General features: G+C 43.8%; 1 protein-coding gene across 1 annotated transcript in view; it reads left to right on the forward strand.

Annotated features, from left to right (window-relative positions):
• The window catches only part of PGM5 (phosphoglucomutase 5), a 146,436-nt gene that overhangs the window by 83,379 nt on the left and 38,400 nt on the right, over window positions 1-24,657 (forward strand). The window contains exons 7-8 of the mRNA XM_004591835.4: window positions 6,937-7,052; window positions 21,277-21,412. Of these exons, the coding sequence (XP_004591892.2) occupies window positions 6,937-7,052; window positions 21,277-21,412 (252 nt within the window). The remainder of the gene's footprint in view (window positions 1-6,936; window positions 7,053-21,276; window positions 21,413-24,657) is intronic.

Raw genomic sequence — 24,657 nt, forward strand, 5'->3', positions numbered from 1 at the left:
ACATGGTCCCTTCTGAAATTCACATTGAATTTGACTCACCTCCCTAACTCAGTGGTGGCCAGTGTGATGGCATTTAGAGTTGTTTTTAAGAGATAACGTGTCCCAAGGAGTCTGTTCTCATTGATGGTTAAGAGTCTTGTGAAAGAGTATTATGACGCATGTGGGTAGCCTGCCTTTCTTCACCGTAGGCTTCCCAGCTCCCAGAACTGGGAGGAATGAGCCTCAATTGTTTATTAATCATCAAGAGTCATTGTTGCATTATAGCAGCATAAAACAGACTGGACAGGTACTGTGGTGGCAAAGTAAACCTTGAAGCTTCCTGCAGCATTTGGGTTTTTAAAAAATATTTGTTTTAACTTATTTTCATCTTTATTATAAAAGTGATGAGGTTGCAGACCCATCTGATTAGGATGGAGATTGTGGGGTGAGCGGGGAAGGTGGATAATATAAATATTTCAGTTTTCCCTCCTGTGTCTGGGTATGACTGGCCTGGGAGTGGGGTTGAAGAGGAGAAAGGACATCATTTCTGGCTATCACAGTACACTAGCACCCAGGAACAGAGACAGTCATTTGATGCCACCTTCGAGGTCCCGATATGGGAAAGAATGTTCAGAGAGTGTTACTTGTTCTGAGAAGTTGTTGGTTTCATTACATCAGAGGTGAGAAAAATTCTTTCTAAGGCTTGTTGGCTGTCCTTTACTACCTCCGTGTACCCACAGACCTAGTGCTCATTGTAGAGCCTGGCCTGGAGTGTTGTTCAACTTGTCCTTCTTTCTACCTTTTGGTGAGGTACTTGACGTCTTCTGTTGGCTTAGATGGGCTGCTGTGTTTTGTGTTCATCCAACTGTGTTCTGCATTCTTGCATAGTCAGCAGTGGGGGTGACCCAGTCCTGTACTGTGTGCTCCAGGGTCCAACCCTGTGTGATTTTGCCCTGAGGTCAGGGATTCAGTGTAGTGATCTGGTTGAAGTGTTTTCCAAGAAACTTCACCTGGGCAGTCATCAGATGTTCCTGTTGGATGCTCCAGCTGGTGCAGGTTGGGCCCAGTCCGTGACCTACACCAGCCGAAGCCCACACTAGTAGGTGCAGCTACCTGGTTAGTCCTGCCCCTAGCCCTGACTCTCAGGCAAACTGATTGGTGCTGCAGCCTAGCCTAGTCCAACCCACCTCCAGCCTCAGTTCTCATATGCATTGGCAGGTGCTGCAGTCTAGTTGGGACAACTCCTATGAATCCCTAATATGCCTGCCCCCAGCCTGACTCTTGTGTGTCTTGGTGGGTGCTGCAGTCTTGGCTGGCATGGCTGTCCCCTATCCCTGGCCCTTGCTGGTGGATACTGTGACCTTGCCCGGCCTGGCCCTCCCCTAGCCCTGGCTTTTGCAGGTTTGGGCAGGTGCTGTAGCCTAGCGGGGACATCCTCAAAGATACCCCACCAGAACTACCCCGAGCCCTGGTCTGAATGCATGCCTGTGGCCTCGTCTGATCCGACTTGTCCCCAGTCCTGGCTTTCGTGCATGCTGGTATGTACTGCTGCCTACTTGGGGTGACCTCAAAGAGCTCTGACCAGACATGTCCCAGTGGGAGCTACTGCATAGCCTGATTCAGACAGCCCCTGGCCCCCTCTCTTTTGCACATTTGTGGGTGCTTTGGTCTGATCCAGGGAGGCCCCCTGGATTCCTCTTTCTGATCTACCCCATCTCAGCTCCCTTGATTGCCTGCAAGTGCAGTGGCCCAGGCCATAAAGGCCCCCAGAAATCAGCTGTGCAGCCCCAGCTGATGTGTGCCCACAGTGGCATGGCAGGTGCTTATCCCCACCCCCCCTCCAAATCTTTTGTTTTAAAAAAAGAACAGGCAATTATGCTGGTACACTACTATAGTTAACCAGGCCCAGAATGCCAGCCACCAGTGGTTGCTTTTCTCCCTTCAGCACAATACTTACCTAGGTACTAGACAGATTAGACAGTTGCCTCCAGCTAGGAACCTGCAATGGGTTTACAGAGCTTGGAAAGGCAGATAAGCCCAGGTTATGAGTGTGGCATAAATAAGAACTCAGTGTTCAACAGCGATAAGAAATACAAGGGCCTATGGGGAACATTCCCTAACGGTTCAATCTGTGAGAGGCCTGAATCAACAGGAAGAAACTGTTGGAAAGTTAGGTCGAGATTCTTTTGAACCCAGTCACAATTCTGGAAGTTTGAAGATGCAAACTTAGGAGTTGCTATGCAGCATGCTCCTGTGGCTCCCAGGGCTTGTTCCCTCTGCAGGAATGTCATGGCCCAGGTGAACTGTGTTTCCCGTCATCCTCTGACCTTTCTGAGGAAGTGACTTCTCGTGTTGGTCTCCAGCACAGGGTGGCAGCCAGTGTGGGGTTTCAGTGTAGAATTCTTGGCGTGAGCAGCTGTGTTCTGAGCTCTTGCCCTAGGGGAATTTCAGACACTCCAGGGACCTCCTGCCAAAAGCCAGTCTAGTGCATGGTATCTGCTGAGTGCTGTGTTTGGGATGAATATCAAGTTCAAGAGAGGGAGTATGGTGGGGGAATTCCTTTTTGACCCTAGGACGGCAATCAAGTGAAATTTAATTACCCTTATTGTTATCTTAGCTTGCATAGCTGGAACTGTGACTCATGGTTACAAAATTATCCTGTCCTTCAACATCCACTCACAGCTTGCAGCCTGATGAATTCCTGACAGTGATTTATAAGGAAGGGTGGGAGCCGGGGAAATCCTTTCCCCTCCCTTCATATCTGCCAACTTGGCTTTGAACCCACAAAAAATGCTTTGGTCAGAGAATATGTGTCCCTATACCCTCTGTTCTCTCTTGCACTTTGACCTCTGGCCCACACTGCAGGATCTATGTGGTTATCATATGCATTCATGTTTGAAAAATTAATTTTGACCCAGGTTTTGCAATCTGCTGCCCCTGGAAAGGTTCCTGTGTGATTTATTGCTCCTTTCTTGATTTTTTTTTAAAGATTTATTCATTTTATTACAGCCAGATATACACAGAGGAGGAGAGACAGAGAGGAAGATCTTCCATCTGATGTTTCACGCCCCAAGTGAGCCGCAACGGGCCGATGCACGCCGATCCATTGCCGGGAACCTGGAACCTCTTCCGGGTCTCCCGTGCGGGTGCAGGGTCCCAATGCATTGGGCCGTCCTCAACTGCTTTCCCAGGCCACAGGCAGGGAACTGGATGGGAAGTGGAGCTGCCGGGATTAGAACCGGAGCCCATATGGGATCCCGGGGCTTTCAAGGTGAGGACTTTAGCCGCTAGGCCACGCCGCCGGGCCCCCTTTCTTGATTTTCCTATGAAATTAGTGTCTGTGAAAACTTAGCTTTACTCTATGGTGTGTGGGGGGGTGGGGAGGCAAATTTTCTTTTCGTTCCTATCAGGACATAAGCATGATTATCTTTCTCAAACCATTGCAAAAGTGAATAGATGGACACTTTTTAAAAACTTATTTATTCTCACCTGAAGGTAACTGCTTAGGTTGCTTTGTACCCAGGCAAGTGTCACACTGCTACGAGAAAAGCAGCCAGTAGCTGACAGACATTCTGGACCTGGTTGCCAAATTTGTGTGAACTGGGTTAACTATACCAGTATGCCAGCATAGTTTTTCTTTTCTTTTCATTTTTTCTTTAAAGTGCGAGATGCAGGGAGCTCTGATCTGGGACGTGCCACCCCAAGCACCAACCCTTGGTGTGAGGTAGGGGTTGGGGCTGCAATTGCCTGGGGAAGGGAATCTGAAGATGTGTTGGGGTGGGAGCCACTGAGAGCATGTTTGACAGGGAAGGAGTGACTTCCAGGGTCTTCTAAGCACCAGGCCACTGCACTCACAGATAGGCTAGGGAGCTAAGACCAGGTGATTTAGATGGGGGAACCCAGGGAACATGCCTGGGTCAGGCCAAGGGACTTACCCACATGGTACTGTGGCTTGCCACTTGCTGGCACATGAAAAACTTGGGGCAAGATGGCATGCCTAGCTGGGCCGGGCCGCAGTACTCACCTGAGCATGGGGTGGGCCACATCAGGCTAGTGCAGCACCCAGCAGAACCTGAGAGAATTAGATATGGGGGCAAATAATGTAGGGAAATTATGGGCTTGCCTCTGTGGGACTGCAGCCCCCTCCAGTTTTCGTGGAGAGCTGGAGGTGGTGATGGTATGAGCTAAGCTGGACCATAGAACTCACCTGATAGGAAACCACCTGGCACTTGTGGGAGCTGGGGCTGGGAGAAGGCTGGAGCACCCACTGGCATATCTGAGATCCAGGGCTGGGGAATTTCCCTGCTAGGGCACAGCTCCCACTGGTAAGCGCTAGATCCTACTAGAACCAGGTAACTGCATCCATCAGTATGTGTGTTGACTAGGGCAGGTGACAGACCGCACTTGACCCTGCACTGTCTGGCAAACACAAGAGTCAAGTCTGAGGTCACTCCAGGAGAGGGTTCTTGTGGGATTCCCCAATTAGACCATGGAACTCAGATCTTGGCCATAGGGGAAAAAATTACAGGGTGTGTGGTCTGACCTTGGCCTAAGGCCCTTCAGTTGCTGATGCCTGCACCAGATGCACATGAGGGATGTGACGGCTGGCTCATCTAGGCCAGCAGGTGATGTTGACTGCCTCATTAGAGGATGGAAAGCAGAACAGATTGGACCACTCTCTTGGCCAAGCTAGCAGCCTGTTCCTGGGTCTGTGGATACACTAAGGTGGACTGTGTCAACCAGTAGACCTTGGAAAGATTTTCTCAATCCCGGAGCAATGAAATCAATGGTTTCTCAAAATTATTAAAACTACTCAAGTAGTAACATCCTCAGAACATTCTTGCCCACATCGGGGTCTCTAATGCAGCATCAAATGACCATCCCCCGTCCCCAGGAGCTGGTAGTCTGACAGCCAGGAGCAGCCCCCTACCCCTTCTCCACTGTGGACACAGGAGAGAGAGAGACAAAAAAAAAAAATAGCTGAAATATTTATCCCACCCACCTTTCTAGGACCTGAATCTCCCTACCCTAACCAGAGGCCCACAGGATGCATCCCGCTTAACTATGAGCAATATTGAAATAAAAATTTAAAAAAAGAGAAAAAGATTTATTTATATTGAAGACAGATCATATAGAGAAAAAGACAGATCTTCTGTCTGCCAGTTCACTTCCTGGAGCTGAGACATTCCGAAGTTGGGAGCCAGGAACCTCTTTCTGGGTCTCCAATGTGGGTACAGGGGTTCAAAGGGCCTGAGTCATCTTCCCTGCTCTCCCAGACCATAAGCAGGGCGCTGGAATGGAAGTGGAGCAACAGGGACACTAATTGGTGCCTCTATGGGATGGTGGAAGATTAGCCTGTTATGCCACAATGCTGGTCCCAGGATGGAAGGTTTGAAGTGAATGTTCCACAAACTAAAAGGTGTTCCTTTCCATAGCTGACTCGAAAGAGACAACACACAGTTTTCATTGTTAAGCACCTTCATGACACTTGGATTTGTCAGAAAAGGGGGTGTTCCCTTTCCCACGACAGGGGTTTCTGGATGTTCTTTGTCTAGGTGGCCATTGACTAAGCCTGCAGGAATTGTTACTCTATCATGTCCTGTATCCCATGAGCAGCTTGCCTCCTGCTGTTTCCCAGGATCCTTACAGATCCATTCTCCCTGGCACCCTCAGCAGTTAGGGCATTCTGGAAAACTCCATCTGCCTAGTGGTAGGAGTTAGATGTGTTTCTCTTTTGCTTGCTTGCCTATAAAAAAGATAAAACTCTTCAGACCAATGCCTGTGGTACCAGATCATTTCCTAGCATGTGTTGGGATCTGAATCCCTCTAGAAGCACTGAAATATTTGGAGGTAGAGCATGGTAGAATGCAATAGAACATGAGCAGAGACTCAACCGACCTAGCATTGACTCCCATCTGTGTAAAGCCCTGAAAAAAAGTCTCAATCTCCCTGAGTCTCTGGCTGCCTGACCTGTGACAGCATTGACTAATTTTAGCTATTTTTGAACTGTATAGAAATAGAAAAATAAAATATATATTCCTTCCTTATTGAGTTTCCTTACCCACTGTGAGTTTCATTAAAATTGTCGCAGGTAGTTGTAGTCCATTTAGTGGATATGTGAAGTTTGCTTATATAACACAAATTGTTCCTTCTACTTTGACGGGTTATTGCAATTTGTTCCTGTGATCATTCTTATAAAATCTCACATACATCGCGTCGTGTTAGCACACACTAGCTGCTTTAGGAAGTAGCTTGGAGAGAGATTCACTTGCAAGAAGTTTCTTCCTGTCTGCCTTCAAGATGAGTATCTACCAGTGAGTGAGGAAGAGGAACTGGACAGGGAGAGAAACTGGACAGCAGTGCAGCTGCCACAAAGGCCTCATCCAAGCTATGGAAAATTCTAGAACCTAAATGACACTAAATGGGAACAAGGGGTTCCAAGATGGTGAGGGCAGTGACTGAGCTGCCAACCATGAACATTTCCAGTAGTTAGTACAATGAGTACTCCATTCTTAATATGTGCAATGTGTGCATGTGTGTGGGGGGAAGATGATAACAGTGTCTGCCACATACTGTTAGTCATTTGTAGGAACTGAATTACTGGTTCACAGCATACAGATATATTCAGTTTAGTAGAAACTGCAGTGAATTTGTATCCAAATATCCTCTTCATTAAGACTGTGTATTGTTGCATGTGATTATCAATACGTGTAACAGATGTGAGACTATTTCATGTATCAACTGATACTTTCTGTATCGTGAAGTCAGAAACGTTGAGACTCGCTGGAAAAGGCTATGTGTCATAGTTTACCTTAGGGCTGGACATCCCGAAAGCTGGCAGCGTTGTCCACGTTGTTTTGACGTCTCATTATGGATCCTAAAGACTTCCGGTTGTGCAGAGAAAAGACAGGAAATAAGGCACAGTAATGACGGTTGCGAATTTCATTTGTTTTTCAGAGTGGCCAAGTCAATGAAGGTCCCTGTGTATGAGACGCCAGCTGGATGGAGATTCTTCTCCAATCTGATGGATTCAGGCCGGTGTTCTCTGTGCGGAGAAGAAAGTTTTGGCACCGGTAGGGTTTGTTGCATTGACTTACTGGGTGTATGTCTGTGTGTATGCGAGGAGGTGACTGCGTCTCTCCGTGGTCCCCGTTTAGACACCTATAAGCCTATTGTGAATCAGAACCTTGGAGGGAAATTGCAGGTGAAAAACACGTCAGAGAAACAGCCAGTAAGATGTGTATACTGATTCACTCATCTCTCTGGTTCTTTTTTTGCTTTGTCTTTGAAAAAAAACTTTCTTGAAAAAATTGTTTCAATGATGGCCATTAAACATTTGTCAGGGCATATTAAATAGCATTTTTGAATCCCCATAGGCTTGTCAGCAGTTTCAACGATCCACAACTCATGGTCAGGTTTCCTTTACAAGGGGTGCCCACCTGCCTGATTACTGTGAAGTCATTTCTTATGGCTTATTATTTTAACCAAAGTATTTCAAGTATGAATTTTTAAATGTAAGACTCTTCACAAAAAATATAACCACACTACCATTTGCATGTCTCAAGTATTAAAAGCGACGTCCCTTGGGCCCAGAATAATAATTCAATTGGTTAATCCTCCCCATGAGAGCACTAGGATCCCATATGGGTGCTGGTTCGTGTCCCAGCTGCTGCACTTCCAGTTCTGCTGCTTGCTGTGCCCTGAGAAGTAGTGAAGGATGGCCCAGGTCCTTGGGACCCTGCACCCATGTGGAAGACTTGCAAGAGGCTCCTGGCTTTGGATTGGCTCCGCTCTGGCCGTTGTGGCCAATTGGAGAGTGAGCCAGCAGATGGAAACTCTTTTTCTCTGTCTCTCCTAACCTCAGTAGATTATGCTTTTCCAGTAAAAGTAAGTTAAGTCTTTTTAACAAATGATGTTCTTTTTCAGTAAAGATGCCACTCTGTTGTTTTCCGACTCGCATTGTTTCTAAGAGGTCTAATGTAATTCTTTATCTGTAGCCTTCTGCATAACAGAATTATCCTCTACTTGCTTCAGTATTTTCTTTTTACCTTGAACTTTTAACAACTGCATTATAGCTTGTCTCGGTGTATATGCGTGTATATATGTATGTTTGTGTAAATACGAACAAGCATGTGTGTTTGGGATTTTCTTGAATGATTAGGCCTGGCATTTGTTGTTATCTGAGGATGGAAAATTCTTCTCTCAAGCTTGTGGTGTGGTAGGTGAAATTTATCTATCTGGGAGTTCCGCTGGATTTGGCTTTTATTTTCTTCTTTCTGCTGTAACCTTTAGTGTCCCATAGGTCTCACAGTCCTGTATCAGTGGCAGGTGTGTGCTACGTACCGATATTGGAGTTAGGGCGCTAAAGAAATCTTGAAAGTCTTAATGTTTTATCCTCAGCTTTCAGCAATTGATGCCTGTTTATGACAAAGCAGGGCTCTGTTAGCCAGGCTCCTGAAGTTCACTCAATGGCGTTGACCGTTGCTTAGCGTTGGTGCAGGGGGGTTTTGTACTCAAGGCCTCCCAAGGGACAGACGGTGCTGGCAGCAACTGGTCATTGCCCATGCTCTTGGAACGAGACAGTTTGCATGTCGCATACTCAGGGCTTCATGCCTGTGTTTAGGGATTTTTGTTTTGTTTTCTTTTGCTATTGGGGAAGGGTTTGGGGGAAGTGGGAAGGTTTTGTGTTTACCTTTGGTGGAAACTGCTCATCTGTATTCCAGCATTATTCGTTCTCTTTCTGTTCATTATTGCCACATGAGCATCCAGTGATGGTTTGTGGGAAAACCGGAAGTATGTCCCACTTCCTGGGGCATCCAAGTGCTTTGAAACCAGTCTGAGAGGTTATTCCTGGTGTTTCAGAGTTCCTTAACTCTGATTTCTTATTGTCTGCCTGTACATGTTATCCAAAAGTGAGAGTGTTTATGTATTAGCTTGTTACCCTTCTACCTTCTTCCATTCAATTCTCTCTCTCTCTCTCTCTCTCTCTCTCTCTCTCTCTCACTGTCTTGTCACACTTGCAGAAAAAGTATTATTTTGTAGTTTTCTGGTCTTTTAAATTTAGATTACAGTGCTATCTCTGGCAGCTTTTCATATCCCAAACACGATAACAGAAGGGAGACTCCCAAACTTATATCTCAAAAATGTCCTATATTCTCACCCCTATCCTTTTAACAGTTTAATTAGGAGCCCAAAGGCCTTACATTGTAATTGATTGATGTATGTCTTAATTCTCTTTTAATGTATGTTTCTCCCCTCTGTATTTGGACACCTTTGATGGTTTTATTTCTTAAAAACTCCATATTCTGTTTGTGGTATTTTTAGGTATTCAGTCATATAATCTAAGATTAAATATTTTTAGTATTTCATTTTACAGTCTTTATATCCTTCATTTCATTTTCATTGTTTCTAAAACTAGTGGTAAATACTTTTGATCGTTCATAATTTTGGTGAACACGAACATAGTGTTTTGCATCGATTTTGATCATTGCTTGCTAATACTGATTGAATCTTCAGGGTGGCTTGCATGGACTATTTCCTTCTGTTCTCATTTTACTTGGCTCCTTATTAGAAAGAAATGCTTCATCCAACAGGCCCTTTGTTTTGATCTACTAGAAGCTATTGTGTGAATGTAATGGAATATGACTAATTGTCCTATATCAAACTATATTTGAAGTCCTATACTGAGAATAAATCCAGATGGTATCTGTCCAGTGCAGTTTTGTCTTGCTGTAACAAAATAGCACAAGAGTTTATTTGGTTCTCAGTTTAGCTAGGATATGCGGAGATACAAGCAGAGTGGCCCTGCGCCCTGATGTGGGCCCACGGGCTGTGTGGTGCCATGCTGTGGAGGCAGAAGGGGACGCAGCCATGTGGAGGGGATATGTGTGCAAGACAGGAAGCCAGCAATTATACAAGAAGGCCAGCTCGCTCTTTGCTCATAGCCCACTCTCTCAGGAACTAGTCCGGTTCTCCAGGAACATATGAATTCTTTCTGAGGGTGGTGCCCTTCTTTTAAAGCTCCCCCACCCCCATCACAACTGTTACACTGAGGACCACTCAAACCATAACCCAACTATGGCTGCCGGGACAGCTGTAGTTCACTCTTCCTGCTGAACAACCAAATACAACAATGTACTTCCTCTCTGATGATCTGCATGTTTAAAGAGCCACCGCGACTGAAGAACTCAGAACTTTGGTCCACATTTGGGAAAACATTGTTCCAAAAAAGCCAAGCGTTGGTTACTGACAACACAAGGCCCGTTTTCCTGCTTTTATTCCTTTTTTGGTTGTGAATCCCCCTAATTGGTAAGGTTTTTGGTGTGTACACAAACCCTGCTACTCCTAAGTGTGCCAAATTAATGTCCATCTCTTTCAGCATGTCTGTCTTAAAGGAATGTTTTTCTTTCCTCATCTCTCATAGGATATTTTCTCCTCCCATTGGGTGACTCTTGTACACCTTTCTTATATCTTAAGAGGATGGTTTTAGGCCTTTCATATTAAACACGCCATTCAATCCAGTGCCTTGAACTCTGTTAGCGCTGAAAGTATTACACCCGAGTAAGCTTACATTTAATACTAATGTTCCATGGCTTACAAAGGTAGTATTTCATTCCTTTCATTAGAGAGATTATGGAGTTTATGGTATCTATTGTCTATAATGTTGTTTATGAAGACAAAGAGGAGAGGAAAACCTAGACTTGGCAATTTCTATTCCAACTCCAGGACTTGTGTTAATTTACTCATTAGTGGGAAGAAATATCCTATGTGGAAAGTAAGTTCTGAGTTGGTTAGGATCCTAAAATTAGTTTTAAGTGAATATAATATGATAGAAACTATCACGCATTTCTTTTAGTAAACATATTGTTTTGGGAATTGTGTGTGTGTATCAATAAATATCACACAACTAGATTCTATTGTATATAAGTATGTGCACTGGTCTCTATGAGGCAACATCCAAATGCTTGTGGAAAATAGAATTTTAAGTGTATTTGCTTCCAAAACAAATTGAAATCTGTTCAAATGAACAATCTTTAAAAAGTGTCCATGGAAAAATGTATATTATGAAAAAACTGCCTGGGTTTCAAAATTTTTTGCCCCCAAACAAACTTTGCTTTTAGCTTAATTTTAAATGATGAGAAGTGTCTTGATCTGTGCACATTAGATCTTAGGCAAAGTATATTTATTGTAAGTCATGGTCAAAGAGTCTGAAAAAGGGTAGTGTATAGCTCAAGTCAGTAAACTTTCTCTTTAAGGAGCCAAGTAATAAATAGTGAGGACTTTTCTGATCAAGCAACCACATACGGTCTTTGTCACAATTACTCACTGGTATGGGTTCAGCCCAGAAGAAGCCATAAACAGTTCAGAGCAAATGAACATGGCTGCTTTCCAAGGAAACATTCATCATAAAAATAGGCTTCTATCCAGATGTGGCCCTTGGGCTGCTGTTTGCTGCGCCGGGAGGATAGACCGGGGTGAACAAAGCATTGCCAAGAAGCAGTGTGGTGAAGGGGACCAGCTCTTTTGTCTGTCCTGTTTGACCTTGGGACTTGACTTAGCGGCACTTAGTGGGTGGCTGGCTGGCTTGTAAACATCTATCAGGAAGCTTGGTTTTCCTGTGTCTGTGCTGATCACCGTATGGAAGCTAGACTGGGAGGGAACTTCAGAAATCTCTCATTTTTGTCATTTTCGGCTCCTTTTATTTCAAGAGAACGAGTGGGGGGCTCGAGCGGCGTGCCTTCTCCCCTGTTGTGCAGGTTGCAGTGTCTTTAGTCTCTTTTGATGGAGGAAGCCCCTAAGTGGAAAGTCATTCAGTGGCTCAGCCAGGCCCCAGTGGCTGGAAGAAGGTCTGAATTCAGTGTCAACAGAACTGGGCGTGGTGCCTGTTCCTGAAAGCGCTGACCAGGCTGTCCCGTGACAACAAGCAGGAACTCAGCGAGCGCTTGGAAGTCGGAGGAAACTGGACTGCTCAATCTTAGATGGGAAAAGTGGCTTCACGCTTCTCTTGGGCTCGACCTCCTGAATGCCACTTTCCGGAAAGGGGAAGCTTGTTAAAATGCTAATTTTATATCCTGTTTCAACTTCAATCTCTGATGGAGTGGCACTGAGAATATGCATTTTAAGTGCTCTGGCAATCCTGATGTGCAAACAATAACAGGAAACAGCTGCTCAAAGGAAAACCATTTTTTTCAAAAAATGGATATTTAGGCATCTGTTTTGGCTTTGGTGACCAGAGCGTGCCTCTGATGCTGTAACAGGTTTGGTCCAGGCAGTACTGAGGCATGGCAGTGGGGAAACTGACATGTTCATTTCATTGGCGCTCCACCTCTCTTGGGATATGCAGAGGCAAGTGAGACATGGCATGATGGAACGGTTCTGGGCCCCACACTGGGGAGGAACTTCTAAAATGAACTCAAAGTTTCTCAAGTGAAGATCGTCTTCCAATACCCCCTGGAGCATGGAGCTGTGTGCCAGCCAGGAATGCGTAGTTAAGTGCCAAGAAAGCTTGAAAATATGGATCTGTCACAGGTTCAGGAATTTCAAGCCTTTGCCCATGGCAAGGTCCAAGAGGAAGAAGACAGAAAACAACTTAAAGAAGTTTGTGGAAAGCTACCTTATATATATATATAAAAAATGAGGCATGGATTTATAAGATGTAATGATTTTCAAAGTTTCCTCATACATCCATTCTGACATTTTGGGCTTACAAACTCGACAAGGTAAGAAGTGCTGATGCTGAATATGAGTGGTCAGATTTCTTTCCCATGGAAAACCCCAGGTCCTGAGTCAGAAACTGTGTGTTTATTGATCTAGAAAAGAAGCAAGGTTGTTTAAGGAACCAAGTTATCATGTGTACCAGGACCAGGTATGCACCCAGTTCTTTGGAAGAACTTTAATAGAATGCAGAGTGTTTCTATAAATCTTCAGATTTAAACAGAAGACTGTTCGTCTAAACGGCTGTTTCTCTGAAGTTCCAAATTTAAAAGCATCTGGATTTGTTCCCCTATACAAAGACTTTGATGGTTGGCTTTTTTGAAGGAGGGTCATTTATAAAAAATATTCTACTGGTATCTGTCATTGACATACATTTCTTAGCCTAGTTCACTGCTTTGCAAATATTTGAATTGTCACAGCCCAGAATTTATTCTTTTACTTTTAACATCGAAGAATTATTCTCCTTGTGAATGAAGAAATCATTCTCATTGAAGATCCTGACCACCAGCTTCAGTGGTATTACCACTTGGTGCATTTATTGAAACCGAAGGACTGTAGCATAACACTTGCCAAATAAAGTCTGCCAATGAAACAAAGTGTTTCCAATAAGTACTTCGAGTTTACCATAATAAGGATAGGTATGTGTGGTGTGTGTGCTTACCTGTTTGTGTATTTGCATGTGTGAATATATGTGCTTTGTAAGCCAATTCCCAAGGCTTTTGTATGTATCTGTACCCATCTGGAAAGTTGGAATTTGGATCCAAAGCTCCCGTCACGAACACAACCTGTCTATAGTTGTCACACCAGGTCTTCACACTGTGAGCTCTGAAGTCGTGAGCATCGCTTTAATCGTGTGAGGCTTGCCGGATTACTCTACTTGCCTGTAGACACTGTACATGTTCCAAAGACTGGGGCCCTCTCAGTGTTTCCACTCTATTTCCTTGGTAGGTGTTCAGTTCTGATCAACTATTTGTAGGGCAGGTGGAAGGATAGAAAGATGAATGCAGAGAAGGCAAAGGGACTGGAAATATAGAAGCCATGTGGAAGGAAGGAAGAAAAGAAGAAACAGAAAGTTTCTATTCTGATATTACTTTATTAGCGGTTATTTTTTTAAAATCATTTTTAAGTGGATGTGTCTCTGAAGGTCGAGGCATTTGGACATCCTGAAATTTGGGAGAATTCCTAAAAACAAAGCACACAAATGTAGAGTAGTTAGTTGCAAGGGGGTGGGAAGGGATATTATGAATTCTGGTAAACATTCGATTACAGAAAACTTAAGGTTTTAACATTTTCAAACTCCATGTAATTATTGATAAAAAAAAAATAATCAGCTCAACAAATACCTCTGCAAAGGCCTCTCCTCCTGGGATCAATGTTAATGAACGAATGTAGAAGGATTTAAAATTTGTAATGTTCACTTGTTGATTTCCTCTAACTATGGTTGCTGACAGTAACTTGGAAATATGTCTGTTTCACGTTAACAGTAGGCTAGGGGCCAGATACAGTGCTGCTTCTGTATTCAGTAAATTCTTACTGCCTTTATTGTGGTAATTCCGTGCCCTTATGGTTTACATTATAAACTTATTCCCTAGTTACGTAATAAAGGAACATTTTCTTTCCCTCGATCGTTACACAATTTCTAATACACCCATGGGTCACTCCTTCTCATTTTGATCTCACATATGAACTCTGAAGATCTTCACTCCAGAATGGGCTTGCCCTAGACTAGTGTACAAAGAATGAAGAAATGTAGCTGTCTCTTATGTATACTATTTTTTTATTTACTATTTTATGTTTTTCACAAGGTAAAATAAAGGAAAGCTTTTTGTCTGTTCCCTGGTGGGTGGCTGTTAACTCTGCGCTTGTCTGTTTTTCTCACCTGATCCGTCTGTAGAACATAGAGATAGGCCCATGGATCTGTGAATCTCAGATGACTAAAATCCTCTCATGTTTCTTTTTCTTCCTTGTGGCCAGTGTGTGTCAATGTGGCCGGGCTGCAGAAACGGGGTGCAGAGGCTGTGATGTGACAGCCTTGTCAGTAATGGGAGAACAGTTTCTCTGGAGGGCTTTTGGAAAAAAAGCTACTTGCATGTGTGTAATTCAGTCTAGGTTGGGCCAGAGCACAGAGGTGCTGTGAGTGGCATGTGCAAGGGCCTCCTCTTAAAGTTTGCCAAGTGAAACTCCTGTCTGGTCCCTCTGCAAACCTGTGCTGGGCCACGGGGCTGCCCCCCTGGGGGCAGAACAGCTTTATCACAAGAAAATCCTTGTCTTGGGCCGTCATGGTTCCCAGATCCATTGACCCTTCAATTGGTTTTCCAGACAGATGGGAATTGACCAAGGGACTGGTGCAGGATTCCTAGAAGTAGATCAGAAATAATAATGGGATTTCTGAGCAGTGTCCATACGTTCCAGTACACTCTGGGACCAGGAGTTCAGGGAGATCATGGCGCTGGACCATAACTTGAAGACTTCTGAACAGGTTAAGGATTTTTCTCACAGTGTTTCTGACAGACTTTTAGTAAGGAAGCTTGCCCCTTGGAATTTAGATGCAGCCCCTAAAATTGTTCTTGGAGCCTTCCCAGCCTGCAATCTGGAAGATTACTATTGGCTAGGTGCCACCCTTCAGAACAGAATACATAGTTGTATTAAAGTGACAGGTCTTCGACCTCATACCCACTATAGAGGCTTCTGGCTCCTCTAATGATCTATAAAAGGAACAGTTCTTAGATAAAGTAGAGAACATTATGGTCCTCATTTTATGGAAGAAATCTTGAGGTTCAGAGAGGAAGATATTCAAGTCACCGGCCAAGGTCGCCTTGGGCAAGCCAGGCCTGAAAGGGCAGCTCAGTCTGTCCCCGGTAGATGGCTGTAGAACGAGTCGGTTCTACAGGAAGACCTGCCAAGTCTTTTGCACTGTGTGATACCAGGTTGTTTCTAGAAAGTCTCACTTCTATAAATATCCTCACTCTATCAAGAGATGAATCTGATGAATTAGATCGAACTACGTGTTAGAAGATGACTCACTTAATCCCTCAACAAATGTTTACTGCAACACCTTTTTTTGTTTACTTGTTTTGATTATTTTCCATGATATACTTTTGTAGGTATAGGGACTCCCCCAGCCCCAGTTGCCCTCACCTTTCTTCCTCCCCATTTTCACCTGCCATCATTTCCCACCATATTCCTGTAGTTGGATAGTCCTTTAGCACCAGCTATTAGTTTAACATTCTGCCATAAACAGGGAACTGGAGAGAAAGTAGAGTAGTTGGAACTTGAACTTCCTTGAGTTGCTGGGACCACAGGAAAGCTTAGGCCAATACTCCACTACTCCTCTGCCATCATGATACAAAACTACCCTGTTCACAGATACAAAACTGGAGTATGGTTGCTTCTATTTTAACACAATCTTCTTAAAAGTTTGCCTCTATTTACACTTAGGCTCACTCAGTTTGTATTTTATCAAGTTAATTTCTAGTGAATCATGCTTGCCTTATTAAGTTGTTTGATTCTTAAGAAAAAAAAAGCGAGTCTGGTGTTCTATATCTAATGGTTTTTTTAATCTTTCAATTATGTAACTTTATGTATCTCAAATCTGGTGGTTTTTTTTTTTTTCACTTCTGTTAAATAGGTAACTGGTGTTTCAGGGAAAAATAAATTGTTTAAAAAGATTTTCAAGAAGAAAAAGGAATTCTTATTTTTAGTGACCCATGGTGGGGCCTGAGTAGTTTTAAAAAATCTTTATGTGATTTTCATGTTTAGATTAGGAAATAGTAAACTATGTTGTATCTTAAGGTTGCCATTAGGTACAAAAATGGCCTGTTCTTTTCCTAATTGGCACATTTAGGCACAATGTTTTGCTCTGATTTTCCACTGTGGTGACTTGATCTGTTAGCAACGTGTGTGACGCATTATGGAGTTGGTTTATCCATGCTGGATTTCCATTTGAAGAGAATTCCTTTTAGATGATCAAGGACTCTTTTCGTTTTCCCCTTTTCTTTTGGAAGGGCAGTGTACTTATTGGTATACTGCCCAGCTCAAGCAGCATGGTTTTAAAGGTTGAGAAAACTGAATTTCACTTAGTGAGAGGCCTCTTAGTGATATTTCCGACCACAACAATGACAAGGCAAGGGAGAACTGAGGGCGCCCCCTGTGGCACCTGCATGAAGGTGCAGCTTCCCAGGGTTGCACAGAGTAAGCCTGAATGGGCTTCCAGCTGGGCTGTCCTGGATGGAGGAGTGCCAAGTTCGTGGCAATCCTACTCTTTGAGGGGAGGAGTAAATTCGTAGGTTATCCTGCAACAGGTGGCAAGCTCTGGCTGCACAAATAACCAGAAATCTAGAGGGATGGAGCTTTAAAAATTGGGCTGGTGTTATTCAGCACCAAAAAGATGTGCTCTCCCATGGCACGTGAAGACATGGAAGACATTTAAGTGTATGTTACTAAATGAGAGAAGTCAGGCTACATATCATGAGCATCCAACTCTATGACCTTTTGGTTCTGTTATGTTTCATGTGTGATTACCACACACCATTTGCAACTTAGAAATTTTAGTTTTTCTTATGAAAATTATACATTGATTGTGAAATACTGCGCAAGAATGAAAACACCCACAGTTCTATAAGTGTCATCTACTTTTGTACACACATATACAAATCCAGTTATTTTCTATGAAAAGCACACTGAATTTTTTTTGGTAAAATGATTTTTCCATCTATTAAAGTTGAACACAATTCTGTACCAACAACTAGTTTCCAAAATTTTGTTGCCATCAAGCTTTTGTGTGGCTACCCACAAGTATCTTATTATTTGATACTTAATATTTAGCATTCCACCTTTTTCCTTGTGTGCATGGGTAAATGTGAAGAAACAGAATAACTAGGTTCAAAGATGAGTGAAGTTTAAAGAGGATTGATTATTCATGCCAAATTTGCCTACCAAACTCTGCTCAATCACTGTGGGACTTGCTGATTCTTCTTTCTGCCAGTCTTTTCCTAAGTTAATAGACTCCCAAGTGGCGACCCATTTTGTGGCCCTTGTTGAACCACAGTGAGGTGTGTTAAATGTCTCTTGAACACTGCCTCTTTGTGCCATTCCTCACAGTTATCTATTGGAGCTTCTCTTTTTCCCATTGACTTACACGAACATTTTAAAAAAATGCCACTTCTACTTGTTTTGTCATTTAGATAAGATGTCAGCATCTCTCCCTTTGACTAAACTCTGCATATGGTGAGGTTTTCGAAAACTACTGGATATTTTTGTGTTTTCTGTGTTTAGTTTTCAATTCGCCTGTCAGTAGAACTGCATAATGGTCTGGTTCACTTGCCTTTAAGAGTTATCAAAAGGAGAGTTGCATTCCCAAAACTGCCTCAAAGCACACTGTGCTCGTTCAGTGGAAACATCTGTGCAATCGTAGCATCCTGAATGTCTAGCCCGAACTCAATTGTAAAGAGCACAGCTAACTTTATTTGATTATCTGTCCCTTATGAATCTTGGCAGATGTTGAACTTGTAGGCAAAGAAAACCAAGCCAAGTCACAATTTACAATGCAGTTGGCTATGAGTGATTGAGGTGTTTTTCCTTTATCCAGCTGAAAGATGTGTCCGTCTACCGCTAAATTATGACATCTTATCTCAAAGATTTAACAGCATCTGATGGTTCTCTCTGTAGGTAACGTAATCCAGCTGGAGACTCGAGGTATGCAAGCCTGTGTTTTAGAACAAAGGGGTATTTTTTTCTCCAGCCAGTTAATAAAAAAATGATTTTTTTTTCAGATATGAAAGGACAAAAGGTTTTGAAATGATCCCACTGAGCGGGGTTTCCTAGACACGTCTTTGGCCTTTGGCCACGGGTCTGACCCAGAGTCCTCCAGCTTTCTTGATTTCTGTAACAGTGTGATGGATACGCAGGTTCACACCAGAGTCACACTGTCAGATGGCAGTAACACCCTTGGTCCTCTTGTCTTCATGCTCATATACCTGGATGTCTAACACTGTCTGTCATCCATAGCCTGCTGACCAGTATGGAGGAAGAACTTAAAGACTTGAACATTTTCTCCCTTTATTTTCAGGACTTTGAGTGGCTCCCTGAGGGTGGTGTGGTTTCTTCTTTAAAGAAAAACATTCAGTATGTAAGAGTGGATGTGGAGGTTGGCATTGTGGCGTGGTGTGTGCGTGCTGGTTTGTGTCCCCACTGTTCCACTTCCTTTCTGACTCCAGGCTAACAGCATGTGAAAAGCAGTAAAAGACGACTGTTTTGTTTGGACCCCTGTCACTCATGTGGAAGACCTGGAAGAAGCTTCTAGCTCCTGGGTTTAGCCTGGTCGGGTCCTGGCCATTGCAGCCATCTAAGGATTGAACCCGCGGAGGATCCGTCTTTCCCTCTCTCTGTAACTCTTTCAAATACATTAATTACCTTTAGAAAAGAGAACATATAACCTTAGCATCAGTAAGAGGTTGGCAAAGATATTTAATATGTTATCCGTTTCAGGGTTTGAGCAGCTCTGTAACCTTGAGTCTCCCTGATTGATTTTCTATATATGTGTCACATTCCTGAAACCAGTAATATATCACTGTCTAGTCTCATTATCCCATTGAAAGAAGACATGGCCCACTGCTGGCCCCTGCTTCATTTCTTAACCTTACTTTTGCTAACCTCAGATGACAAATGTGGGTGAATAACTGAGAAAAATGTTTTGTCAGTGCATATATTGAAGAATCAGCACTGTGTGGTGTTTGTGTGAATTCTCAATAAGATCAGAGGAATGACAACTTGTATTATCCACTCACTATTCTACATACCTAGGTATATTTAGTTACTCCCTGTGGGAGAGATTGTTACTGTCCCCTGTCTTAGAAAGGAGTACAGCAAATAAAATTAAGTGGCTCAGTCAGGACGTGAATGTAAGTCTGACTGTAGATCTTCCCTTCTTAACTTAGTTAACTTCCTAGAAACGACTCAGAAATATAGCTGATGGTATCCCCGTTTTACAAATGGAATCTGATTGTTGGGGAGAGAATAATTTTTGCAATGTTTGTTTGCACACCTGAGATTATGTCACAGCTGGCTAAGCTGCAGCCTGCCATGTGGGCATCTTCCAAGTCGCAGCTACTTTACTCTCAATCCAACTCCCTGCAAATGACCTAGAAATAGTGCCAGAAGATAGCAGGATAGTCCAAGTGCTTGGCGCCTACTCCCATATGGGAGACCCAGATGAAGCTCCTGGCTCCTGGCCCGGTGCTGGCCCTCTGGGGAATAAACCAGCAGACAGAAGATCTCTGTGTCTGTCTCTTTGTTTCTCTCTGTACGTCTGATGGGCCAAATAAATTAATAAATCTTTTTGTCAAAAAGTAATAGCATTTAGTGGAAACTAAAGCCTCCCCCATGTCTTTCTCACACTGCAGTTTCTCCCCTGCATTTTCTGGGACTTTGTTCACTTTAAAGGGAACCAACAATTGGCCGGTAGATGATTTAGGAGGCTGAAATGCATTCCCTGGGATTCTTGCTGCACAGGAAGCAAGCCGTTCTGTCTGCACTCTTCATTCGTGGGACTGACACAGTGAGAAATCCCTCTGTTGCTCAATGGATCTTCTTTGGATTGAACTTCACAGTTCATCTTCTACCTTGGAAACTTCGCATCGCCTGTCCCTTGACTTGAAGTGTATCATTGCCAGCCTTGGCATAGTCGACTCCCTCTCCTGAGGGGTCAAGGCGCAGGTATCATGAGCTTGGTGAGGTGACCTCGGTCACCCGGATTGTCTCCTCCAACTTCTGTTCCACAGTGTCACACATGGCGGTGGCTTACAACCCACAGAAATGGATTCTCCTGGAGCTCTTGGGTCCACAAGTCTAGACCCAATATACCTCCTTCAAAAGGGGCAGGTCCCTTCTTTTCTCTTGGAGTTTCTGGTGGCTCCATCTCTGCCTCTGTCATGTAGCTCTCTCCTCTTCTGTGTCTTTGTGTCTTAGGGGTACACTTGTCATTGTATCTGGGGCTTCCCTGGACAATTGAGGTGATCTCTTCTCTGCCCCAAACCTAACTATACCTGCCAGAAGGGTTTCCCCAAATAACGTTGGATTGACAGAGTCTGGGGAACTTACCCTTTGAGAGTCTACCTCAACTTTAGGTAAAGTAACCTTGATTGTTCTCATAGCATGCCTTCCTTACCAGGTAGTAAGTGGGTATTTTGTTCTGTTCCCTACTTGTGTTTCTTTTCTCTGTTTCTTCCTCCTTGGATTCAAACTTTGTGCATGAACAGCTGTCCACTTCCCTGATGTATCCTCACAATGTAGACTAGTTCTTGGTAGGGTTTGTGGAACCGTTACTAAATAAATGGCAGAATTAATGGTATTGCTAGTCTCAGATTATGTGTAATTGAATCTTCAATCCCTTCAGTAGTTTCTAGGAGTTTGCTTTCTAGTATTATTTATGTCACTGGAATTTCATTTGCATATTTTTGAGAATGGCTTTATACTTACCAGAAAGAATAAACAGATCTTAGTGGATCACACAGTTGCTACCTGATTTTAGTTCCTTTCCGTTTTATTCCCCAGGAATTCTCAGCAGAATATTTCTTCCTCTCCTAGGCTCTGATCACCTGCGAGAGAAGGATGGCCTCTGGGCAGTCTTGATCTGGCTGTCCATTATTGCTGCCCGGAAACAGAGCGTGGAAGAAATTGTCCGGGATCACTGGACCAAATTTGGCCGCCACTACTTTTGCAGGTATGGAGAAGGGCCTGCTCTTGGAGATGGTTTCTGAAACGAACGGGCCGGAAGTTTCAGATGGAAGCTTGTTTCAGGGAGAGCCGAGCCCATCTGCAGAGGTCCTTGGGGAAGTTGTCAAGAGCTATAAAACTGGAAGGCGCACATTTCTCTTCCTTTCCTGATAAACCTGTAGCATTCAGGCTAGAGGGCTTTCTTTCTGGTTTTCCATTCCTGCTTGTCAGGGACAGGGCACAGATAGGAAAGCCATGCTAGGTTGGGGAACTTTCTGAATTCTTTCACTACGATTGTCTTAGTTCCTCACTGGTGATCTAAGCAGTGCCCAAGATGCCTGAACTGGCACCCTTGGGGGGGGGGGTGCGTGCATCAGGAAGTCCAGGATTTTGCGAAAGTTTTGTTCTCACGAAAACAGGTACAGAGGAAGGAAGTACTTAGCTGGGAAGGAAGGAAAAGAAAGGCCAGTAGGGGGTCTGTCTTCCCTGTTGCTGATGTAAGGAACCGGAAAGAGTGGTCTGGATATTGATGACCCTGAGTAAGCTATGAAAGTGTGTACACCTAGCCAGATTGCGAGAGAGGGGTGGAAGAAAAGAGTGCTAACTTTGGAAAACTTGGGGGTTGGGATGAGGGAATTTGAGGGGAGCCTCAGAGACTCTGTGTGTGTGCAAAACACAGAGGTTGTGACTCATCCGCTGTTGCCTGTGAATAGTTACTCTGGATAGGCAGTTGTGTTTCCAGAGCTGGCGGGCCAGAAAGGGAGCTTGAGACTCTCCTTGTATGGTGACTGTTTCTTCCCTGCAGAAGCCATAAATATCTCAGATTAATAGCAGAATAAGGGAGCCTGTTATGATCCTCAGTAGCTTCAAAGAAAGTGCAGGGCAAGTGTAATATTCTTGATGTCTTTTAGTAAAGAAGGCTGGGGACATGCTCGCCTGCAAGCTAGTTCGTATTACCCTTTGTTCCATGCAGCTTGCCTCATTCATTAGTATTTCTAACAAATTTCCAGCCCTCCTGATAGGGCTCTGTGTGTGTGTGTGTGTGTGTGTATTACTAAGGGCTAATCAGCCCACGAAATTCTTCATAGAATGAAGATTTTTTTTTTCCCCAAAAAGCCCAACCTGGTCACATGTATTACTGTTGCCAACTTCTGGCAGAGCAAGGTCATTTTGACTCAAAAGGTGAGTTCCTCTTAATTTGCGGAGTGATTATTTCGGTTTCTGCCAGGCGTTTGAAGAAATGGTGTCATGAACAGTGTATGTATAGTTATTCTTCTTGGTCAAGAGCTTACGCGCTGATTGGTTTTTTTTTTTTTCATAACAAATACCATGTTAGAGAATAATATGTTGGAGATTGAATTTAGTTGAGGTCATTGGATTGTGTTTCATATTTCTCCCCTCTCAAAAAAAAAAAAAAAGATGGCAGAGATAAAGAAGCAGGGAGGGTAGGATGAAAAGGTAAACATTTCCTTCCACCCCAGCAAAGTGCAAGTGGAAAAGTGGTTGTGAAATAAAATGATTTCTAGCCTGAATGCTTTTGGCAGAGAGCGACATAATAAAATGGTTTCATAACTGAGTCTGAAGTTCTATCTGAGAAGAACATCTCCCAGATGACTTCCTTTGTATAAACAGACCCGAGAAGGAATTCTCCATGTAAAGGGTTCATCCCTTGAAAGTGTGTTAGTGGCGGTTGAAGATGGCTGGGGCTGGGTTTGGGTATTTTGGGGGAAGACAATGCCAGGAGCTGCTTTGCATAGGAAGAACATTTGGGTAGGCTCATCTATGGACCAGGAGCACACTCAACACCATCAACCACATCAGTGGATGCTCTCAACTTTGGAATCTTTCTGTGTTTGTTACTCGACTATCGTATCGAAGTATTCCAGCCTCTTCCTACGTGGGTAAAGGCACTGCCTTCGACACTGGCATCTTATATGGCTGCTGGTTCGTGTCCTGGCTGCTGCACTTTCCCACGCAGTTGCCAGCTAATGACCTTGGAAATGCAATGGAAGGTTGTTTCAAGTGTCGTTGCCCTTATGGGAGACCCACGTGAGGCTCCTGGCTCCTGCCTTCAGCCTGGCCCAGTGCTGGCCATTGAAGCCATCTGGGAGTCAACCAGCCGATCGAAGATTTCTCTTTTTCCTTGTCTTTTCTGTCTCCCTGCCATTCCAATAAATAAATAACAAATAACTAAATGGATTTCAAATTCATACCTTGAATCAGACAATTCAAAATAACAGAATGAATTGCAAATAAATACATTTAAGATCAAAACAGTGTTTTAACAATAAAGAGAGAAAAACAATTGAAGCTTCTAGAAAGACAGAATCTAGTCTCAGAACATACACGGCTGAAAATGTCCCCGAGTGGTCACAATGGCACAGCGCTGAGCTGATCCGAAGCCAGGAAGCCTCTTCTGGGTCTCCCACGCAGGTGCAGGGTCCCAAGGCTTTGGGCCGTCCTTGATTGCTTTCCCAGGCCAGAGGCAGGGAGCCAGATAGGAAGCAGGGCCATCGGAACATGGACCGACACCCATACGGGAGGTGCATACAAGATGAGGGCTTTAGCCGCTGGGCTACCACACCAGGCCCACAGCCTTTTAAACCCCATCATCTTTTAAACCCCATCACAGCAAAGGAAAATGGTTATTATTTTTAGGTCCTGTTCATTTGTTCATTTTGTTTTTTCAAACCACCCTCCAGCCATTTAACATAATTTGATGCACTTATCTGGGAGGACCTAAAATGGAACAAATGTGACATTTTTTTTTCCAAATTCTCAAGAGAGTCTCATAGAACATTCAGTTCCCCTCTCTTTTTTCATTGCCTCCTTGAGTTCACGCTCTGTCCCTCTCCTTCTTAACTATCTTCATAGCATGTACCATCCGGGAGCTCTCATTCTGGTGGGCCAAGGCAGAAAATAAGTAAATAAATACCCTATCAAGGTCAATTACTGAAGGAAGATACAAAGGGTGATGAGGTTGGGAGGCCTCCCTTGGATGAGTAGTCAAGGCAAGTCACTTTGCGGAGGTGACAGATTTGAAAAATGGAAGGAAGAGAATGAACCTGCTATCTCAATGGCTGGGACAGGAGGACCCAAGTTGGAAGGAACAGAGAACAAGGGGGGGAAAATTCAGGGCGGGGGGGGGGTGAAGTGTCACTGGGAACCGGACAGGACACCAGTGTCGCTGGAACAAGTAAATGACGTGGAAGAGTTGGGTAGGGCTAGACCCCAAAGCACATGACTGTCTGA

This window comes from Ochotona princeps, chromosome 31, assembly GCF_030435755.1.
Source record: "Ochotona princeps isolate mOchPri1 chromosome 31, mOchPri1.hap1, whole genome shotgun sequence".
Classification (NCBI taxonomy): domain Eukaryota; kingdom Metazoa; phylum Chordata; class Mammalia; order Lagomorpha; family Ochotonidae; genus Ochotona; species Ochotona princeps.